This window comes from Mirounga angustirostris, unplaced genomic scaffold (genome assembly GCF_029215605.1).
Source record: "Mirounga angustirostris isolate CCGP_5_RB_7025 unplaced genomic scaffold, mMirAng1.0.hap1 SCAF_17, whole genome shotgun sequence".
In the NCBI taxonomy this organism is placed as follows: domain Eukaryota; kingdom Metazoa; phylum Chordata; class Mammalia; order Carnivora; family Phocidae; genus Mirounga; species Mirounga angustirostris.
This window is the reverse complement of record NW_026991725.1, coordinates 334,412-353,918: the sequence shown is the minus strand read 5'-3', so window position 1 is coordinate 353,918 and position 19,507 is coordinate 334,412. Positions and strand designations below refer to the sequence as shown.

Below are 19,507 nucleotides of genomic sequence, written 5' to 3'. Positions count from 1 at the left end.
AGAGCGGCTTTATTTCAAGAAAAAAGGGTAGTGCCTAAACCTACTCCCTGTAATCCCAGCTCTGCTGCTCACCCCCACAGGTGAAATAATCATTCTAAAATACCCTGATGCCCTAATCAAACTAATTTTGAGTCTCTATGAAAATGCAAAGTGCTCCTGAACTCTTTACCCTCTAAAATGTTTCTGAGCAAGACGGACTCTGAACCCTAAAGAACTGAGTTAGATAAGCAGCAAAAGATTGTGAAAAACAAGCCCTTGGGAGTGGGGCTTAGAAAACCCAGGTTTATGGCTGGAAAGCGCCTTAGAGGCCACCTATTTCAACTGGGAAAACAAGCAGAAATCCAGAAAAAAAAAAAAAGTCATAAGGTTACAAAGAAGGTTCCTGGATATTAATTTCTACTGTCCATTAACTGAACATAGAGCTACCTTTTTAAGAGAATTAATGAAATCCAGCTCTAAGAACTGATGATCTTCCTGAACCCACATCTCCAAACAGACCCCACTGTGGCGAAAGTCTCCATTTCTACCCTGTAGCTTTCACAAGACACTAGTTTTAATGTATAATGATCCATCCGATCTTTTTCTCCCGTCTCTGTCTGAGCGGTCCTTCCTGCAAGGTGTCTCAGCCTTTGGGTCCTGGTGTCTTTGCTGACCAAGTGTTTGAATTCCCCAGTCCACCTGCCCAACGAGGAGAGCCGCTTAGGCCCTGATTCTACAGTCTTAGTTGCTGAGGAAAACCCAAATTCTGCCCTGGGGAACGGACTGAATCCTGAACTTGAGGATACCGGCAGGTGTGAGGTGCAAGGGGTCAAGAACAAGAGGGAGGCCCGAGGTCACACAAGGAGCGCAATTCCCCCAGATCAAAGTACGGAAAGTGGAAGGCAGAGAGCACGGGGATAGAGCGCCCTTAAGCAAGGCCCCCAGAGGCCAGGGAGCCGGATCGGGGTCAGCAGGTGGGAAAAGCTCCTGGGACGAAGCCTAACGGACCAGAAGGAGCTACAGCAGGCAGGCAGAGGCCAGGCAGGCTGGAGAAACCAGGGACACTTCTTTGGAGAAGAGGGGTGTCGAGGAGGCGGCGCCGCTCCAGGACACTGCCTCACCTGGGGCCCTGCCGCCGCGCTCTGGGCCGCCGCCTCGGCCCGCGCAGCCCGGGCACAGCTCGCCAGGACCACAAACCCCGATGGGTCGCCGGGCACAGCCTCCACCAAGGCCGCCTTCACAGACGTAGTGCCCAGGTCGATACCGAGAACGACGGGCCGCGCAGCCATCGCCTCGGAGCGCCGCGCAGCCGACGTCTGGGGGAGTGGCGCCCCCTCCGGCCCGCTCCGGCCGGTTCCCAGGCGCCGAGGCGGGGCCGGCCCTTCAGCCACACCCAGCATGGAGGCTTCCGGCCTTCCCATTGGTCGAGGAAGGCGGAGCCCCGCGCGCCGTCCCGGCGGGCCCCGCCTATGGGGGGACAGGCGGCGGAAGGCAGGACCTAGGGGGCCCCGTTCCACGCGGCGGCCGCTCTAAGACGGCCGAGCGCTGCCGCGGCCTAGCTCACCGTGGTATCGCGGAGTTCGGCGACAGGCACTGGGGGCTCCGGGAGGCTCTGTGTCCCTAAAAGTGGTTTAAGCCTCCCACACACCCGAGCCCCTATCCCCGCCAAGGCGCCCGGGCCCCTCTGCTCCGCCGCAGCCCTGCCGGACTACAGTTCCCAGCGTGCATCGCACCGAGCTCCGCTAGCCGAGAATCCGGTGGCTGGAGTCCGGTGACTTCTGGCCCGCCCTCGTCCAAAGCCTGGCTGCCGGGGGAAGCCGGTACGGTCCAAAACGGATCCCGCGTCCGTTGTGGTCGCTGCCCGGAGCCTAGAGGGTCTCAGGTGGGCGTCGGCGCGGCCCCAACAGCCTCCCCCCATTTACCCGGCGGACCCCGAGAGGCTAAAGACTGGCAGGGTAAGTCGGTTGAGGTCTTGCCGCGCGTCTAGTCCCCCCTCCAGCCGCGCCAGGGTTCCATCACCCACCAGCGGTCCCGGCCTCGAGACAGCCAGCCTACGGGTTGCAAGGCCCGCGGGCCGGTGAGCGGAGGCAGGGGACCCTGGGCTGCCGAGGTGGTGTGGGTGGCTCTACTCCCGTGCAAGTCCGAGCCCCCTCCCCGCCTCCGGGTGAGTTGCCGCCTGAATCTGGGTCGCGGAGTTGGCAGATTACTTTGGAGAGAGGAGGTGCTGAAAAGCCCATTCCTGGGCGCCTGGGTGGCTCAGTTGGTTAAGCGACTGCCTTCGGCTCAGGTCATGATCCTGGAGTCCCGGGATCGAGTCCCGCATCGGGCTCCCCGCTCGGCAGGGAGTCTGCTTCTCCCTCTGACCCTCCCCCCTCTCATGCTCTCTCTCTCTCTCATTCTCGCTCTCAAATAAATAAATAAAATCTTTAAAAAAAAAAAATGAAAAGCCCATTCCACGAACTCCCGTTGGTGTGCTCAGCGCGGGTCTGGGTTCTGGGGGACTGAGCAGAATGAGACCCCGCCCTGCGTTCCGGGACTTTCAGGCTGGGGGAAGGGAGGACAACTGACCTTTCAAACAGAACTGAGAAAAATAACCACCTATGCTTTATGAGAGCTTGCTAGGTGCCGAGGCAACGGTAGTAATCGTTTTACGACATTGTTTCTCAACCTTTTTTTTTTCTAATGAACTCTTCCCCACCACTATGAAATTTTAATACCACTGATTAAGTCTGTCTGTGTACTGTGGCCCTTTGGAGGGCCACAAGCCATGTTATGCATTTCAGCTCGTTTAAGTCCTATGATGTAGTCCCACTGTCTTGTTTTCATATTAGGAAATTGAAGCTTGAGGAGGTTAAGTAGCACCCCAAAGTCACACAATAAATGGGGAGCCCAGGTTCAAACCTGTGCAGTCTGTCTGCAGGGCACACATTTTTGACACTTTCTGTGTCCTACAAGGGAAGGAGACTCAAGGTGTTCCAGGTTGTAAAACAATTGACAGGATTAAGTCAGATACTTGACAGGAGCTGGAGACCCCTGACCCCAGGTTGCTCCAGGGGTGCATGGTTTGGGAGTGGGAGACCTCTTGAAATGGTATCTGAGTGACACCTGGAAGATAGAACTTAACACAGGAAGAGGGGCATGCCCGAAAGAGCCCATTGTCGTGAAATTCTATATTTCTACCTTGTAGCATTCACAAGACATAGTTTTAGTGTATAGCTATCACTCTGACGTTTTTCTGACATTTTAATCGACTTACTTCTCAGTGTCTATCTGTCCTGGTGTCTTTCCTGCAAGGTATGTATCTCAGACTCTGGGTCGGGCGGGGTGGGACTTTTGCTGACCAAACATTTGAGTTTCTTAGTCCACATTCCGCTCCTGCAGGATGAGAGGAGCTGGTTAGGCTTGGTTCATATCTGATTTCCAGGGGCGGGGAACGCAGACTCTACCCTGAGGGACATTCTGAATCCTGAACCTAAGGACACAGGCAGGTGTGAGGAGCAGAGAGTGGCAAGAGTGAACGGGAGACCCGTGCTCACTCCACAGACACAGCAGAGCAATTCCCTGCAGGTCAGGGTACAGAAAGTGGGTGGTAGGGAGCACAGGGATACAGCACCAAAGGCAAGGAATCCAGAGGAGGCCAGAGACAGAGCAGGTCAGTGCCAGCAGGTGGGAAAGCTCCTGAAGTAAGACCTAACCGATCAAAGGGAGCTGCCCCAGGCAGAGAGGCCCCCGGAGGAGACAGGGACAGGCAGAGATCAGGCAGGCTGGAGCAGTCAGGAAGATGTCTTTGAAGGGAGGGATGTATTAGGAGGTTCCTTGAGGCCCTTTGGGAAAACTGAAATCAGAGAGGTGTTTCCACACAGACCTCTCCTAGCTCTCCCCACGGGACTCCCCAGAGGCTGTCAGGTGGGAGGGCCTAGGCTCTGCATGCCAAGGCAGTATGTGCAGACCAAGTTAGAGATATCCATGCTGACCTGCCCCATCTTGACACGTGGTTCACCTGCTGTGCTTTGGGGTTATAGGTGTTATGTAGTGCATCTCCCTCACTTAACCACTGAGTTTCCCCTGGGCTAATCTGGGGCGCCTCCCTCACTGGGTCCCCATTATGAGTGATCCCTGCCAGTCCTGGAGAGGTGACATTTGTCAAATGAAAAAGTCTTAACCCGGTGTCAGGTGGTGGCATTAGCCCCTTAGGCTTTTGACCCAGGACAAGGAATGAAATTAATTTCCTTAAGGTTCATAGGTTCACAAAGTCAAATATCTGACCACAATTTGGATAACTTTTTGAAAAAAAAGGACCCCCAGCCGATAAAACTGCATTCTTTCTTTTTGTTAACAAGGTTACAAGAAGCAGTTGAAGAGGGAAAAATTTGGTGTTTGTCTTCTTCCTCAGAGTGGAGCCTTACACAACACACTTAGCCTCTCTGAGCCCATGGCTCCACATATCAAAGAAAGCTATGTTCCACACACCGCACGCCCCAGTCACCTGGTGATGCAAAGCATGTGAGGTCACTGGTGTGAGGTGAAAGCCCTTTAGGAACTGTCTGTGCCGTGGTCCATTTGTTGCTGAGCTGCTCCAACTTTAACCTGAACTTCTCTTGCTGTTTGTTTTTCTTCCTAGTTCTTTGAAATTGAGGAACATGATAAGGAGTTGGCTGATTATTTTTATCCTTCTTCCCCTGAAGCTCATAGAGAAATGTGGTGAGTTTAGAAATGGGTCATCAACTTTGTAAAGAGGGAGATGGTGCAATAGAGTAAGTAGCCAGACCTGTTCGTAGCCAAGGGTTCAGGATTGTCCAGACTGCATGTGTCTGCTGGCTCCTTGGCCAAACGACCACTGGGTGGTGGAGCAGACCCAGGTCTGGGATTCAGGACTTTCACAAATAATTGACCTTCTTCCATGGGGTCCCTATTACCTTTTCTGTACCACCAAAGTCAAACTGCAGAGCTTCAACAACTCCCTGTTCTGTGGACCTCACAGAAGGAATTATAGGTCCTAGGAGATGCTGCAGAAGCAAATGGGGTGGCCATCTTGTTGCACCTGGTTCTTCTGTCAGGTTCAGATACCTGAGGAGTCTGCCAGGCATCCCCTTGTAAGATGGAAAAACCTTCTTTTAGAGAGAAACCGAGGAACAGGATGCAGCAGCCCAAGGGCGGCTAGGGGCCTCACATAACACAGGCTGGTTGTCAAAAAATACCTTGGGGTTTGGGCATCCTTGTGAGGTTTGTAAGAGCAGCAGGGCCGTTAGAGGTCTGCATCATTCTATCACTTCTCCCACTGCCTAAAACATTGCTGAAATTCCTTCCATGAAGAGGACGGAAAGTGTTTAGCACTCCTAGGATGGCAGGCTGGTTATTTTGATCATCAGCTTGGCTGTTGTCAAAAATCAAATATATCTTGGGGTGCCTGGGTGGCTGTCGGTTAAGCATCTGCCTTCGGCTCAGGTCATGATCCCAGGGTCCTGGGATCGAGCCCCGTGCCGGGCTCCCTGCTCAGTGGGGAGCCTGCTTCTCCCTCTCCCTCTCTGCTCCCCTGGTTTGTGTTCTCTCTCTCTGTCGAACGAATGAATAAAATCTTTTTTAAAAAATCAAATATATCGTAAAATCCCTGACTAAGGATTTCAAATGACCCTTATACAAACAATACAAATCCTGCCGAAGCTTCCTGAGAGCTGTACACAGTGGCTGTACCATTACAGTTATGTGGCCTCTTGAAGGCTCTTCTAGGTTTGTTAAACAATCAGTCATGTTACTTTGCAGTCACACCTTGTGGAGAAACCATTTCCAGGAACAGAAAGGTGGTACCCTGAAGCCTGGTGTTTCTCCATACGAATTCCAGAGCCCCATTCCAGACCTGCTCTGCACTGTCAGGCTTTAGATAAAGGCAGGAAAGAAGAGCACATCTGGCCACCACCACCGCAGTTACACGGAGGGGAAACTTCGACCCAAAAAGTCTTCCCCAAAGTCACAGAGTCCCCAAAGGTGACACCTGCATAGGATCCCTGCTCCGTTTTACTCTTTGCTTCCTTTCCTGAATGTCATTGAAAAAGAGTAGTGGAAACACCATGAAATCAAGTGACTAGAATTGGGGTTCTGAGCTCATTCTGCTTGTCTTCTTCTTTGCTTTGGGGATTGGTCATCAAGGACTGTGGATGAGATGATCGGTCTCTGACTTCTCTGGGTGGAATCTTGAGGCACTGCCACCTAGTGCCAAGAAGCTGGGCCTTGGGCCAAACAGGCCTGGGTTTGAATCCTGCCTCCACCATGTCTGAGCTATGTGGGCAAGACACTTGCCCTCTTGGGATTCTGTTTCCTTATATCCGAATTGGGAAGGATAATACCCACCTCTCACTGTTACAATAATTAGAGAATGGGTGAACCATGAGGCAGAGTGGGTGGAATGGGGAGCGCAGTGGAGGGTGCCAATAAGTATTCCTTTGGAAAAAAAAACCCTTCCTTAGGGGAAACTTCAGGTGATTCCATGAAGACTTGTTTGGTAATTCTGATGTGGTGTCCCGAGACTCTTGCCCAAGGGCAAACTTTAAAATGTGCTCTCTCTGGAAATTATGCCTGCTTCATAACTGCCTTCCATCTTGGGCTTGAAAATGTCCTACAGTGTTTACATGATGAGAACAGTCACCAGCAATCATCTAGCACTCGGGCCACATGGGAAGTGTGTCACAAACACTCCCACACTGTGTCTTACACGGCGCCATGTGAAATACGTAGTGCCGTGCTCCCCATCTTACAGGTGAGGAAATAGAGCCCCATAGAGAGGTTAAGAGCAAGGAAGGCACAAAGCCGGGGTGGACCGTGTGACCTCAGAGCCCAGTCTCTCAGCTGCTAAGAGCCAAGTGAGGGGAAAGTAAACATTCCCTGATCTGGTTCTCAGGCGCTCACAGCCTCCTCTTGTAAAGTGCAAAGAATATGGAAGAGCAAAGGCCACGCGGACCTCTCACCGTGACCACAGCCCAGCAGAACCTTCGGGCCCCAGAGGTTATGGGTTGCCCCAGAGGTGTGGGGGGCTGCCTGGCATCACTTTCAGTATCTCTGTCCTGGGCACTGTCTCGTCAATGGTTTTGCTTCTCTGGTGTGGTCCTCAACTCTCGGTAGAAAGTAACATCAGAGACCTTAAGTCCTACTGCCCCCCAGCTGTGCAAGCCCAGAACAAAGCCTCAGGTTGCTATCAGACTGTGAAAAAGAAGGGGCAGAGTTGCCAAAGCTGCTTCCGGGCCCTGAGGCTACACATAAGGGAGGGGTCGTCCTACTCAGCTGTGAGAGGCTTGGCCTTTGCAGGGGCCAACATGGGGACACGCCCACTCAGTGGGACGCCAGGCAGGTGTGAGGAGAGTGCTGAGACTAGAGACCTCAGACTGTGGGAGTCTCAGCTTGGAGGCTTGCAGGTGCAGGTGACAGAGCCTTTATCCACATTCATGTGTGCGGGGTTGTCATGGAGAAGGCGGCTCTCAGAGCCATGCCCAGAAGTACAAGTTCCAAGCTGGCCAAATCCTTTGCAGGAGATGAGGTTACCATTCTTGGGAGGTGTTTAGGCAGAGGAAGGGCAACTTCCAGGTAGGAGTAATGAAAAAGGGGATCAGACAGTGGAGGTTATATCAGGGAACTTTTAAGTTCCCCTCCAACCTGAACACCTAAAACTTCAGATCTTATTTATCTTCTGCCTAGAGGGAACTGGGGAGAGAGAAACCTGGGCCCTGCCTGCAGCCGCTCCCCCTACAAGGACCATCCTAATCAAGTTAAGCTCCTTTCCCCTATGGGCTCCCTTCCTGCCCAGTCTAGCTTCATGACCACTCCTTAGTCCTTGCATAACCCTGAAGGCCCTGAGGTAAGGGAGGTGACGTGGACAGGGGCCTGGGGCTTTGAGTGCACCTGGGAGTAGGGTGGGGTACAAGTGTGGGCTGCCCAAAGAACACAGGGAAAGGTCAGAGAGAGGCTCTCTCACTCTGGTTCTATGGCCAAGTTGCTCTGGGGTATTTGGCCTCCCAAACCTGCTTCCTCCCTTACTCCCAAGGCCTATTTGTCTACCTTATTCTGCATTAACACCTTAATGCCAAGAAGAAATCCCCGATAGTGAGATTGTGGTATACACCATTTTCCCCCCACTCCCCAGCATAGTCAGTCTCAGGAAGGGAATCAGTGAATGGGTTTTATGGGTTAGTACAGAGCCCAAAGGCGTTCTTTAGAAACAGGATAGCTGGGCCCTGTGTGTCTCTGAGAGTGACCAGTTCTGCAGGGCCATTTTGGCTCCATGAACAGAGGAGACCCCCTGTGCTTTCCCATCTGAAGAGGTGGCTCAAGTCCACATTTTTCAGTCCCAGATCGATGCATGAATTCCTGTGTGACAAATTTGGGGCTCCATTGTTCTAAAACTCTGGATAACTCAGCCTCAAACCTCTCAGTGTGGGGAAGAAGAAGCTACAGTGTTTCCTGCTCAGGCCTGTGTCTACCTCTCTCTGGCAGCAGAAGGGGAAAGAGCATAATGAAGGCTCAGGTTTCCAGGCCCATCACCTACCCTCTCAGGACCTCCATGTCTTCTTCTAGAAGATGGGGGTTGTCATGAGTCAGAGCTCATGAGTTCAGATGTTGAGGAGCCTCATCCCAGTTTTTCCTTGTGAGCCTGAGTTCTCTGACCTAACGATTTGTCATTGGTTTGGGTCCTTCCAGAGTCGACAGTCGACTTCACTGTTCCTCCCACTGTGAAGCTGGAAAATGGAAGCTCAGCCAACATCAGCATCACGCTTCAGTAAGTTCCCGGGCCCAACTCTGTCATCAGCCCAGTTCATTCACCCCATGGCAGGTCAGGGCTGACCCCTGGTTCTATCTGTTCATATTTCAAATGTGATACCTTGGCCTCTTTACTTTAAGACAAGCCAGAGAACCCTAGGGCCAGTGGATCTTCTGTATGGTGGTATCAAGTCCCTTCTCTCCTGAGAAAATAAAATAAGCTTTAAAAAAAAAAAAAAAAAAAAAAGACAAGCCAGAGAAAGAGAGGTGATAGCAGGTGGTCTGCAGACTCAGGTCCTAGAGTCTCTCTACTCCCGGCCACTGAGTCCTTGTTTCTGGTTGGAGGAGGAGGAAGGGGGCTTCCCCCTAGAGACATGAACCTTTTCCCCAGCTGAGAGATGGCCTTGAGTGACCAGCAGTTGATGCCAGACCTCAGAGTGGTCCCTTCCAAGGCTCTAAGTATTTGATGAGAGCCCTGAAGGTCAAGGGGCAAGGAGCTGAGCTGTTCGGCAGCACTTCCGAGATCCCTTCTGAAAGCAGAAGTGATCTTATTGAGTGGATCCCATTCATGGTGACATTCCCGCTTGGCCTTTTCTGAGTGTCTTACTGGTTAACCTCTGCTGGTTCAGGTGTGAGGTGCCAACCTAGTACAGACCGCCAGAGAGCCTGCCTCTTCCCTATCCTTTACTGCTTCTCCCTACTCTTGCCTCCCAGCTGTGAGGATTCCCCAGGACCTAGAACCTTGTCCTTTTCTCTTTACGCTTCTTCCTTTTCTTCACCTCTCCTAGGAAGTCTGATCTCAAACCAAAGCTTTGATAGCAACCTGCATTCCATCCCAGCTCCTGCCACCCCTCTACATGGACACCTTATAAATCTGACAAGCCTTCCCCTCACCACATCACCCCTCTCCAGAATCCTCAAGGGGCTTTCCATGGCCTTCCAAATTCACTCCAGGTCTGTACATTCACACTTGAGGACACCACCAGCTACTCCCATCGGACATGTCTCCTGGCTTTCTGGGGACACACTGGTCCCTGCTCAGACCCAAGCCCTTTAAAGCCTTCTCTACCAGAGCAGATGGCATGGTCCTCTTGGCCTCTGGACACCTGATTTGGCAGTCACAACCTGTTCCCCACCTTCTCATGTTCTCACCTGGCCCCTGTGGGCCTCTTGTCTCCCGAAACCGATGAAAAGCTCCTAGGAGCAAGGACCCCACCTCTACCGCTCAGGGCCTAGCACATAGCACTTAATTATAATTGCTTGAGCAGTGACAGGCCCTGTGTGAAATCCAGAGGGTTGGTTGAGATCTCACAGTGTCCAACTTCTCAGCAGTAATCAGACTCTTATCATCCACAGGCATCCATTAAATGCAACCTTGGTGATCACTTTTCAAATCACATTTCGTTCAAAAAATGTTACTATCCTTGAGCTCCCTGATGAAGTAAGTAATGAATTTTAACTGCTGGGTAATAAAATACTTTTTAAGAAAGTGCTTTTAGAATTAGGCCACCTTGTTTTTATACCGTGGGCTGCTCCTGTTCCATCATTCTAAAAATCTCTGATTTGGGCTTTGTTCATCAATTTGAGGATGGCCATTTTATGCCATGTAGATGGAATGAGGAAGGTGGTAGTAAGAAATTTGAGGCAAAAATGGTTCTGGGAATGTAGAAGAAATTCATAATCAGATAGCTTTCTAAAGCTTGGCTGCATAGAGGGCATTGGCGGACCCAATGTACTGTCCCTGCTTGAAGATCTTTTCGAAATGCAGAATCGTGGGCCCCATCCCAAACCTACTGATTCAAAACCTGCATATGAGCAAGATGTCCAGATGACTTAGGCCCCCACTGAAGTTTGCAAAGCACTCTTCCGAGATTCCATTGGTTGAATGTTATTTCCAGAAACCAGTGCCAAATGCTAACAATGACAATTCATCGTCCTTATGCATTTATCTGTTAATATACACACTGCTTCTACCTTACCAACATTTGAGCAATTACCAATTGACTAGATAAAAAAATATCAGTAGGGAAGGCAGCAATATAGAGAATAAACAAGAGTTAAAAAAAAAAAAATAGACAAGCTGTATGCAGGGATAACTACGCAGCATGTCACGAGGCCCTGTGTGGTTGTAGAAATGGGCTGCAGGTTGGCTATGAGGCCCCGGCGAGAAAATAGTACTGAAGCATGTGATCAGATAAAGGGTGTCAACCCAGAAGGGCCTTGCGTGGGAAGGCAGTCCTCTCTCACCCTCTGGTGAACACCACACCTCATTAGACAGAGCCATTTCTCACAACTTTCCCCCTGCCCTGGGGCATGAAGCCTGCTGCAGGGTAAGAAAAGGCATTGGTTCTTAGAGCAGACTGTGGCACCCAGCTGAGCTCTGGTTTGATCCACAGATCAAACTTAGAGTCTGAGGAAGGACGTTAATCACCTAGTTTAGGGCCAGTAAAAGTCAAACATGATCTTAAGCAAAAAAAAGGCTGATGCAGAGAAGCCTACACCGTACGCTTCCTTGGGCGTAAAGTGCAAACACAGTCAGGGCCAGTCCGTGGTGTTGGTTAGCATAGCAGTCTCCCCTTGGGGATCAGGTGTGACTGGAAAGGAGCAGAATAAGGCTTCTAGGGTGCTGGAAGTGTTCCGTTTCTTGACCTAAGTGTTTGATCTTGGTTTGTGGTTGTTACTTCATCAGGCTGTGATGTGTGTACTTTTCTGCACATTATGTGATAATTCAATTTTATATAAATTTAATGGTGGATAACATTGTATGTCAACTATAATTTTTTAAAAATTATATGGTGGAAAGTCAAATCCAGTTATAGAAATGATCTATATGGGCGCCAACCCACTTTCCAGGGGCCAACCTATATGGCCCCTCCCCATCCAGCTCTAACCACTCCTATCTACTCCCTGTGCCTTTGGAAACCACTGGTTAGAACTTGGGGGTCAGGTAGTCTAGAAGCCTGACCCGTGAGCCTTGGATAAGGTACTCCACCCGATACATCGCAGATTCCTCATTTGTAGACATAACGTTAGTAATGTCTACTTGACAGGGTTGTGAGCATTAAAAGCTGTAGCAAGTATAAAATGTCTAGAATTGTATCTGGCATGTAGAAAGAAAGCACTCAGTAAAAAATAGTGATAAATTTCGCTGTAGACCTAAAACTGTTTTCAAAATAAAGTTTATTGGGGCGCCTGGGTGGCTCAGTCGGCTAAGTGTCTGACTCTTGATTTCAGCTCAGGTCGTGATCTCAGGGTCGTAAGATCGAGCCCCGCATCAAGCTCCATGCTGAGTGTGGAGCCAACTTAAGATTTTTCTCCTTCTCCCTCTGCACCTCCCCACTTGTGCGCACTCTCTCTCTAAAAAAATAAATTAATTAAAAATAAAGCTTAATAATAATTTTTAAAAAAGATAGTGATAGTTATGATTTCCTTTTGCCTTGTATCAGTTGATTTCCAGTTGACCAGTTTTCTTCCTGCCTAGTTCCTGAAGGGACTGAGTGGCCACTTACAAATATACAACCAACATGGCCAAAAAAAAAACCTTGGTAAAAATAAGAAAAAGTAGCCGAGAGTAGTACATGTCATGAGGATGTAGCTTGCAAGAGGTGGGCCATGAATCAGACTCTGGGCTTTGCTGCAGCTGCTTATACCATTTCACTTGTTCTGCCAAAGCCCCCTGATTTCCAGCGCTAAAACCAAAAAGACGGTCCTTCCAGGGTCCTCATAAAGAAGCCACTGAATTCTAATGGCTGCATCCTCACAATGCCTGTGGTATGGGTAGAGGTCTGGGGCCCAGAGCAATATCCAAGGAACAAAGAGGGGGAGACAGTTGGTTCAGGGAAGGTATCATTCTGCTCCCTGCCACACTTGGGAGATTTGAGAATGTCGGGGGTGGGGCGGGTGACTGGGAGATCAGATATTGCAGGCAGGCCTCCGAGTACTGTTTCTCAGAGCAGAGCTTTTGATAAGTGTTGGACAGAAAGGAGGGTAAGAATGTTCTCCCTGACAGGTGTCTGTCTTCTGTTTTGTCACTTGGCAGCCACACTGGGCATGGGGCAGACATCGTCTGTGGGTATTAAGGAGCCTTCCGTTATAACAGAAGTAGAATAGCAGTCATGGTATTTATGGACATTATGCCATTCATAGCAACCTTGTAAGGTAGACACTTCTGTTATCCCCTTGTACCGGTGAGCAAACTGAGGTCAGAGCTTGAATAACTTGCCTGAGATCGAGCTATCCCACCTTCCCTGGTAGTTGAGGCAGGGGAGGGCCTCAGGGCAGGGCTGTTGTTCTGCTCAGAACGTCTAACACACGGGTATTGGGGCGGGGGGGGGCAAGTAATTGGTCCAGTGTTTCTCCCTCCTGTTAGTAAGCTCTTGGAAGGCAGGGACTGTGTGTGATCTGTCCCATCATTCCCTAGAGTGTAGCCTGGAGCTGGACACTCAGTGAGGTCCTAATAACTGTAGCACCAGATCGAATTCAGTTTTCTTAACAGGTTGTGGTTCCTCCCGGAGTGACAGATTCCTCTTTTCAAGTGACATCTCAAGATGTTGGACAAGTTACTGTTTATCTGCACGGAAATCATTCCAACCAGACCGGGTAGGCTGACCTCAGCCCACGCGGGCCTTAAATGATAAGACGGGAGGCAGGCAATGTTGGGTACGTGGGGGGTTTCCTTCAGGCTCAGCCTCAGCTCATCTCAGTCCCCAAATTCTTTCTAGCCCGAGGATCCACTTTTTGGTCATCCACAGCAGCGTCGTTAGCATCATAAACCAGGTGATTGGCTGGATTTACTTTGTGGCCTGGTCCATCTCCTTCTACCCTCAGGTGATCACCAACTGGAGGCGGAAAAGGTAACCTGCTAAGCTTTACGTGAAGTCCCTTGAGGCTAGTAAGATGAGAGGCATTCCAGAGAGGCTGTAGGCAGCATGGGTTCAGACTTTCCTCCTCTGCTGTTCTCTCTTCTTGCCCTTTCTAGAAAGTGTCCAGTGTGAAAGCTCTAAGAGCCTGTGGCAGGACTTGCAGCTCTGGGCATTTGGTCTGCGGCCCAGTTCAGTTCCTCCATGTGAAAGCAACAAAATGGGGCTTTTCAGGGAAGTGGAGACTGGGCAGGGTTGGGGGATTGCACCACATCTGCTCTGTTCTTGGTCCACCCGGCCCTGGAGGGGTTAGTGGCCGGTCTGGCTGCTGTGCCGGAGCTGGGTCCTTCAGCCTCGCAGGCTAAGGTGCCCCACCCTGACTTTAAAGACAAAGTGGGCCTGGAGTTGTGTCTGCACAGCAAGAACTCCAGCTCTCCTGTGGTCACCCCCATCAGATGGGCCTTGTGGGGGGCTACGGAGCTGGGAGCCGGTGGGGGGTGGGGGTGGAAGATGCTTCCTCTGTGGAGGAGGCTCAGGACTTCCCTCTGGGGCCAAGACTTGAAGAGGCAGGAGACGAGGGAGGGAGGGAGGAAGGAAACGTTCCCAAGAGGGTGCGATTGGGTGGCGTTGATTGGGGCATGCAAAGGGACCTGAGGACGGTGCTGTCCTTGGGAGAGCTGGGCCCTCCTCCCCATGCGTTGGGAGCTCTGTCCCCTCCCTTCCCCGCAGTCTCACCCTTTGCCCTTTGTCTCTTCATTGCTCCCATGCCACAGTGTCATTGGCCTGAGCTTTGATTTCGTGGCCCTGAACCTGACAGGCTTCGTGGCCTACAGCGTGTTCAACATTGGTCTCCTCTGGGTACCCTACATCAAGGTATGGCACTGCCTGCCCACTGCAGCCCGGCCCCAGCTGCTTGGTAGCCTGGCTGCACCTCACCCCCAAGCTTCTCCCAACCCCTCAACCAGGAGCAGTTTTTCCTCACATATCCCAATGGGGTGAACCCCGTGGACAGTAATGATGTCTTCTTCAGTCTGCACGCAGTCGCCCTCACCCTGGTTGTCATGGTGCAGTGCTTCCTCTATGAGGTGAGAGATGAATCTGGTGCCCACCCCACCTCGGGCTCCCTGGGCCAACACCCACCCCCACCACCTGTTGGCCATACTTCCCATGTTACAGAAGACACAGAAAGTCAGCATCTACTTACTGAGGCTGAGAGAGTAGACCCGGCCCTGTGCTGGGTACAGGGAACACCCATGAACCCAAGCTCTCAGGACCCCAGGTCTGGGATGAGGGACACAGAGAGGCAGTGATGACCCAGCAGGCTGAGAGCCGAGCGGGAGGGGAGGACACAGGCGGCTCATGGAGGCCCTGGCACAGCCAGGGAGGAGAGGGAAGGAGGGCATCAAGGAAGTGGCATGGGGTTGTGGTCCACAGTGAAAGTGATGTTGCCATGGGGATGGGGAAGCGGGCCAGGGTGGGGCAGCCCCAGCTGGAGGGCAGAGCTGTGAAGGCCAAGGAACAGTGAGAACTATGAGCAAATGGGTGTGGCTGGGGCTCGGGGTCTCCTGAGGGGTCTACAGTGCCATGCTGAGGAGACCGGCCTTAGCTGGAGTGCTGGAGGGCTGTTGGGCGTCTCAGCAGAGAAAGGCGCCACCATTAGGCCGGTTTTCAGGGACTCACACTGATAGGTATGTTTTCTCTCACTGGATACACTGCTTCCCTCGGGGAGCTCCCTCTGCACATGCAAGGTCAGCCAGGGACTGCTTGGCTCCTACCTTCACGAACTCTCTAGGTTTTCTTACCCTTTGCTTTGAAGCTCGGTGAAGGCCTGCTCTGGGGAAAGGGAGGGGCGAGGGATGGGTTCCAGAGATGATCAGGCTCCACCTGGATCATGGCATGAGGCACAGGCCTCCAGTGTGTTGCAGGCCACATTCCCAGCTCCTGGTGGCCTCCGATGGGCACCCAGTTCTGCAATGTGGGAACGGGAAGAAATGGGCTCTGGAAAGTCTAAGAAGGACTGCAGTAGAGACCCTGCTAGTGACAACGGGGTGATTGGTACTGGGCTTTCTGTGCCCAACCCCCCAACCCCTACCACCTACTCCCTTTCCTTTTCTCGGTCATCCTCAGCGAGGCAACCAGCATGTGTCCTGGCCTGCCGTCAGCTTCCTGGTGCTCTCCTGGGTCTTCGTGCTCATCACCGTGGTTTTGGCTGCGGTCGGGGTAATCCCATGGCTGCGATTTCTCTTCTGCTTCTCCTACATCAAGCTCGCAGTGACGCTGGTCAAGTATTTTCCCCAGGTACTCTTCGCATGGCCATTAGCGTGAGAGGGATGAGACCCAGGGCCTGGGTGCTGCTCGCATGGGGCAGCTTCTAGCTGGGGTGAGGAGATGTGCCACAGCGCAGGGCCAGGCAGAAAGCTGGCCGTAAGCACTGCCGCTCTTCCCTGGAGCCAGGAACCACCCGAGGGTCAGTGGAGACTTCTTGAGCTCAGGCTCCGCTCTGAGAGTCAGGTCACTTGTCCCGCCATCCCAGTCTTTCCTACGCACATCAGTTCTGCCCCCCATTGCTACAGCCGGTGACCCGGACAGGCAGCGGCAGGAGACTTGGGAAAGCGGCCCAGCACTGCGACCTCGACCTCTGTCTCCCATCCAGAGAGGTTTTCTTCAGAGGTCCCATCCGGGGTCCACCCTAGGGGCCCTCAGCGTGCTCCCTCAAGTACTGGGTCCTATTCAGATGCAGAGACTTAGAGTCTAGCACATCTTCCCCCTTAGCCCAGACGGCCCAGGAGCAGGGGAGGCGCGCAGGACAGCAGCCACTGGCGGGCTCCACCCCGGAATCTAGGGCCTCCTCTGACTTGCCCCGTCTCCCACGGAGGAGCCTCCTTTTCAGTTTCCCCAGTGCAGGGAACCTGGTATTTCATGGGCTCAGGAAGGAGAGCATTTGGGCCAGAGTCCAGGCCTGTCTCTTGGAGGGCTTGGAAACAGATCCAGGCTCTTATGGATGAGCAGGACTTAATTTTGTGGGCAAGAGAGGAGGGGGCATTCTAGGCTGGGGGCAGTCTGCACAGTCAGAGGAGTGCGGGAGGCACCAAGAAGCACTGTTGAAGCTAAAAAGGTAGGGTCAGGCCTTCGGGGGCTGGGGAAGAAGGCTTCGGAGTGGGCGGGGGGAGGTCTTGAGGGAGGTAGGGCCCACAGTCCCTGAGTGTGGGAAGGCTTGGGCCTGGTCAACCCAGGAGGCAGAAGCTCCACTTGCAGATGTTTGGAATTGTCCCAAGACTAGAGAGGTGGCCACAAGCGTGAAAGAGGGTGGGAGAGGATGAAGAAGGGGACTTGACGGGAGGCTGACTGAGGGAAGACCACTACAGAGGCCACATCCTCTTGGGTGATAAGGAGGTTTGCCCCAGTCAGAGAAGTCCAGAGGGTTCTGGCTTTGGAGGAAGGATGTGGGCAGTGGCAGCAGAAAGTGGGGGGATGTCCAAGTGGACCCACCGACTAGACCTAGGAAGCCTGAGATGGAGTCTCCAGAGCCCAGCCAGAGCTGAGGGGGGAGTCAAGTCCAGTCTACAGATGGGGAAAACTGAGGTTAGAACTTCAGTAACACTCCCAAGATAACCTCCCTCTAGTGGTGGAGCTGGGATGCCAGACCAGGAAGTTGACTCCTAGCCCATGTTCATAAGGACAACATGAAGTCCAGGCTGTTTCTCCTTCACTGGAAGTGAGAAGAAAAATCAGTTGCTAGAAAACCAGGATAGGGTTTCACCCCAGAACAGGGAAGGATAAAGAAGATGGAGAAGCAACATCTCCCCCTCCTTTGCAGTTGTGAGGTGCAGGGATGCAAGGAGAAGAGCTGTTGGCTGTGCACCCACATGAGACCCTGGGACCCGCCCATACTGTTCCCTCTGCTGGTGGGGACTTGTCAGAGCCCAAAGGTCACTGTGTTCCTTGATGCCGAGGCCCAAGCACATGAGTGGGAGGAATGAGAGCTGCTCTTGTTTGGAGTGATGGTCACAAGGTCTAAGAGGCAGCCACCCAGCCCCCTCACTGCCATCGTTCTGTCTGTCTGACCTAGGCCTACATGAACTTTTACTACAAAAGCACCGAGGGCTGGAGCATTGGTAACGTGCTTCTGGACTTCACTGGGGGCAGCTTCAGCCTCCTCCAGATGTTCCTCCAGTCCTACAACAATGGTGAGTCAGCCAGCAGGCTGCCTGCCCATCTGGTGGGCTGCAGGCACAGGGTGGGGCCAGGCTTCCTGGGATACCTCTCCCCCCCACCCCCCAGCCCTTCAGCCTGAGAATCCAACCCAGTCCCAGCACCCAGGGGAGACTCACCTAGGGGCCTTTGCAGCTGGAGGATTTGTGGTTTTTCTGGGCAGATGAGGACACCTCCCCACCCCCACACAGCCCCGCTGCCCCACATGCTCCAGCTGTTTCAGGAGCTGCCAACTTAAACCCAAACTCTGTCCCCTGTGACTGTTAACAGAGCAGTGGACACTGATCTTTGGAGACCCAACCAAGTTTGGACTCGGCCTCTTCTCCATCTTCTTCGATATTGTCTTCTTCATTCAGCACTTCTGCTTATACAGAAAGAAACCAGGGTATGACCAACTCAACTAGCACCCAGGGACCCAGCATAAATGGCCCCGGGTCGTATGCCCACCAGGAAGGCTGAGGCAGAGGCTGGAGCGCAGGGCTGGCTCAGTGTGCTGACAGTGTTGAAGTGCTCTCTTCCTCAGGGCCAAACGTCTTACACACAAACCAGCCTGCCTTCAGCCAGGACTCTCCCAGGCCGGGCTGGGGAGGAGCCTCCCCCTGAGACAGACACCAGACTCCGCTCTGAGATGGAAAACCACACCGCTGACGGCCCCTCCCAGGCCTTGCCAGCCGGGCGTCTGGCCCTCCTGCATCTCGGTGCCACCGTCTCTATTTTCTTTAAGGCTTCAGGCAGCACACACGGGTTCGGACAGCTGTCCCAGGCAGGATTGGGTGCTGAACTTGGAGCCGAAGGCCTTGACCTAAGCAGCCAGTGTTTCTGGGAGCAGCTTGAAGGACTGACCCCCCAGTTGTGAGCCAAGGCTGCTTTGCTGCCACTGCTGTGTTCCCAGAGACCCAAGCAGCCAGGTGGTGTGGCCAGCGGACTCAGAGGTGCTGGTGCTGATGCTGGTGGCAGAGGGGACAGGACTGATTGGGGGTTAGGCCTTGGGGGAAGGGGGTCCCTTCTCTGAAGGCCACATGCTCTGAGCATTCATCTTCCTGACACTCATTCTACATAATTCAACACCCACAACTGTAATCACAGGTGGCCCAGGCTAGGGTCTGGTAAAGAAACTGGATTTCTGGGCCTTGAGGTGCCCAACAGATTGGTTCTGAGCTACGCTTACGCCCAAAGCCTCTGGATCTTTATCATACTACCCCCTTTTGGATTTTTTGGAGGGATGTTTTGGAAGTGAGTGGCTTAATTTCTTCACCTTCTGCCTACCTCTACTTTCCCAGAGTCAGGGACCCTATGTACCCCTTCAGCTGCTCCTTATCTTGTGACTGAGTGTAGGACACGTGTGCGCATGCACACACACACACACACCATTCTGTGCCTTAGAGGCCAGAAGACCTGCCAAATGGTGAGAGTAGCTCCCCTGTAGGGGAGGGCTGGCCCCCTTCCTTCACTTACCCCAGACACCTTCCTGAGACTCACCAATTTTTTGGCTATTCAGGAGCCTCACCTAAGGACTTGAGACCACCTCACATAGTCCTCATGGGCCCAACCCTTATTCCAAACCTCTTTCCCTCTTTTCCCAGGCAGCTATCCTTCCTGTGGCAGGAGGGGAGGGTCCCAGGATGTGCCTTGTCAGCTCACTCTCAGACTTTTTACTACGAGATTAATGAGGTGCTTATATCCTTAATTAAAACCTGATTTGTTTCCTTTCTGCA

At 52.5% G+C, this 19,507-nt stretch overlaps 2 protein-coding genes across 3 annotated transcripts in view; one reads left to right on the top strand and one right to left on the bottom strand.

Moving 5' to 3' along the window:
• SHPK (sedoheptulokinase) overlaps window positions 1-1,804 on the bottom strand; it is a 24,966-nt gene extending 23,162 nt beyond the window's left edge. The window contains exon 1 of the mRNA XM_045889659.3: window positions 1,101-1,804. Within this exon, the coding sequence (XP_045745615.2) occupies window positions 1,101-1,400 (300 nt within the window). The 5' untranslated portion in view covers window positions 1,401-1,804. The remainder of the gene's footprint in view (window positions 1-1,100) is intronic.
• Window positions 1,795-19,507, top strand: CTNS (cystinosin, lysosomal cystine transporter). Of its 2 annotated transcripts, XM_064582316.1 has the most exons (11): window positions 1,795-1,934; window positions 4,601-4,680; window positions 8,662-8,740; window positions 10,078-10,162; window positions 13,217-13,320; window positions 13,443-13,574; window positions 14,354-14,453; window positions 14,546-14,665; window positions 15,708-15,878; window positions 17,650-17,767; window positions 18,063-19,507. In XM_064582316.1, the coding sequence occupies exons 2-11, from the start codon at window positions 4,620-4,622 to the stop codon at window positions 18,194-18,196; spliced, it is 1,104 nt and encodes a 367-aa protein (XP_064438386.1). In that variant the 5' UTR covers window positions 1,795-1,934; window positions 4,601-4,619; the 3' UTR covers window positions 18,197-19,507. The 2 variants fall into 2 exon arrangements, with proteins under 2 accessions (XP_064438386.1, XP_064438387.1); XM_064582317.1 differs by lacking the exon at window positions 14,546-14,665.

Excerpts from the sequence above, each read along its gene's own strand:
- CTNS (XM_064582316.1), top strand. The coding sequence starts at position 4,620 with ATGATAAGGAGTTGGCTGATTATTTTTATCCTTCTTCCCCTGAAGCTC. Across the intron at positions 13,575-14,353 it reads ACCAACTGGAGGCGGAAAAG|TGTCATTGGCCTGAGCTTTG; the intron begins GTAACCTGCTAA and ends CCCATGCCACAG. Across the intron at positions 15,879-17,649 it reads TGGTCAAGTATTTTCCCCAG|GCCTACATGAACTTTTACTA; the intron begins GTACTCTTCGCA and ends TGTCTGACCTAG.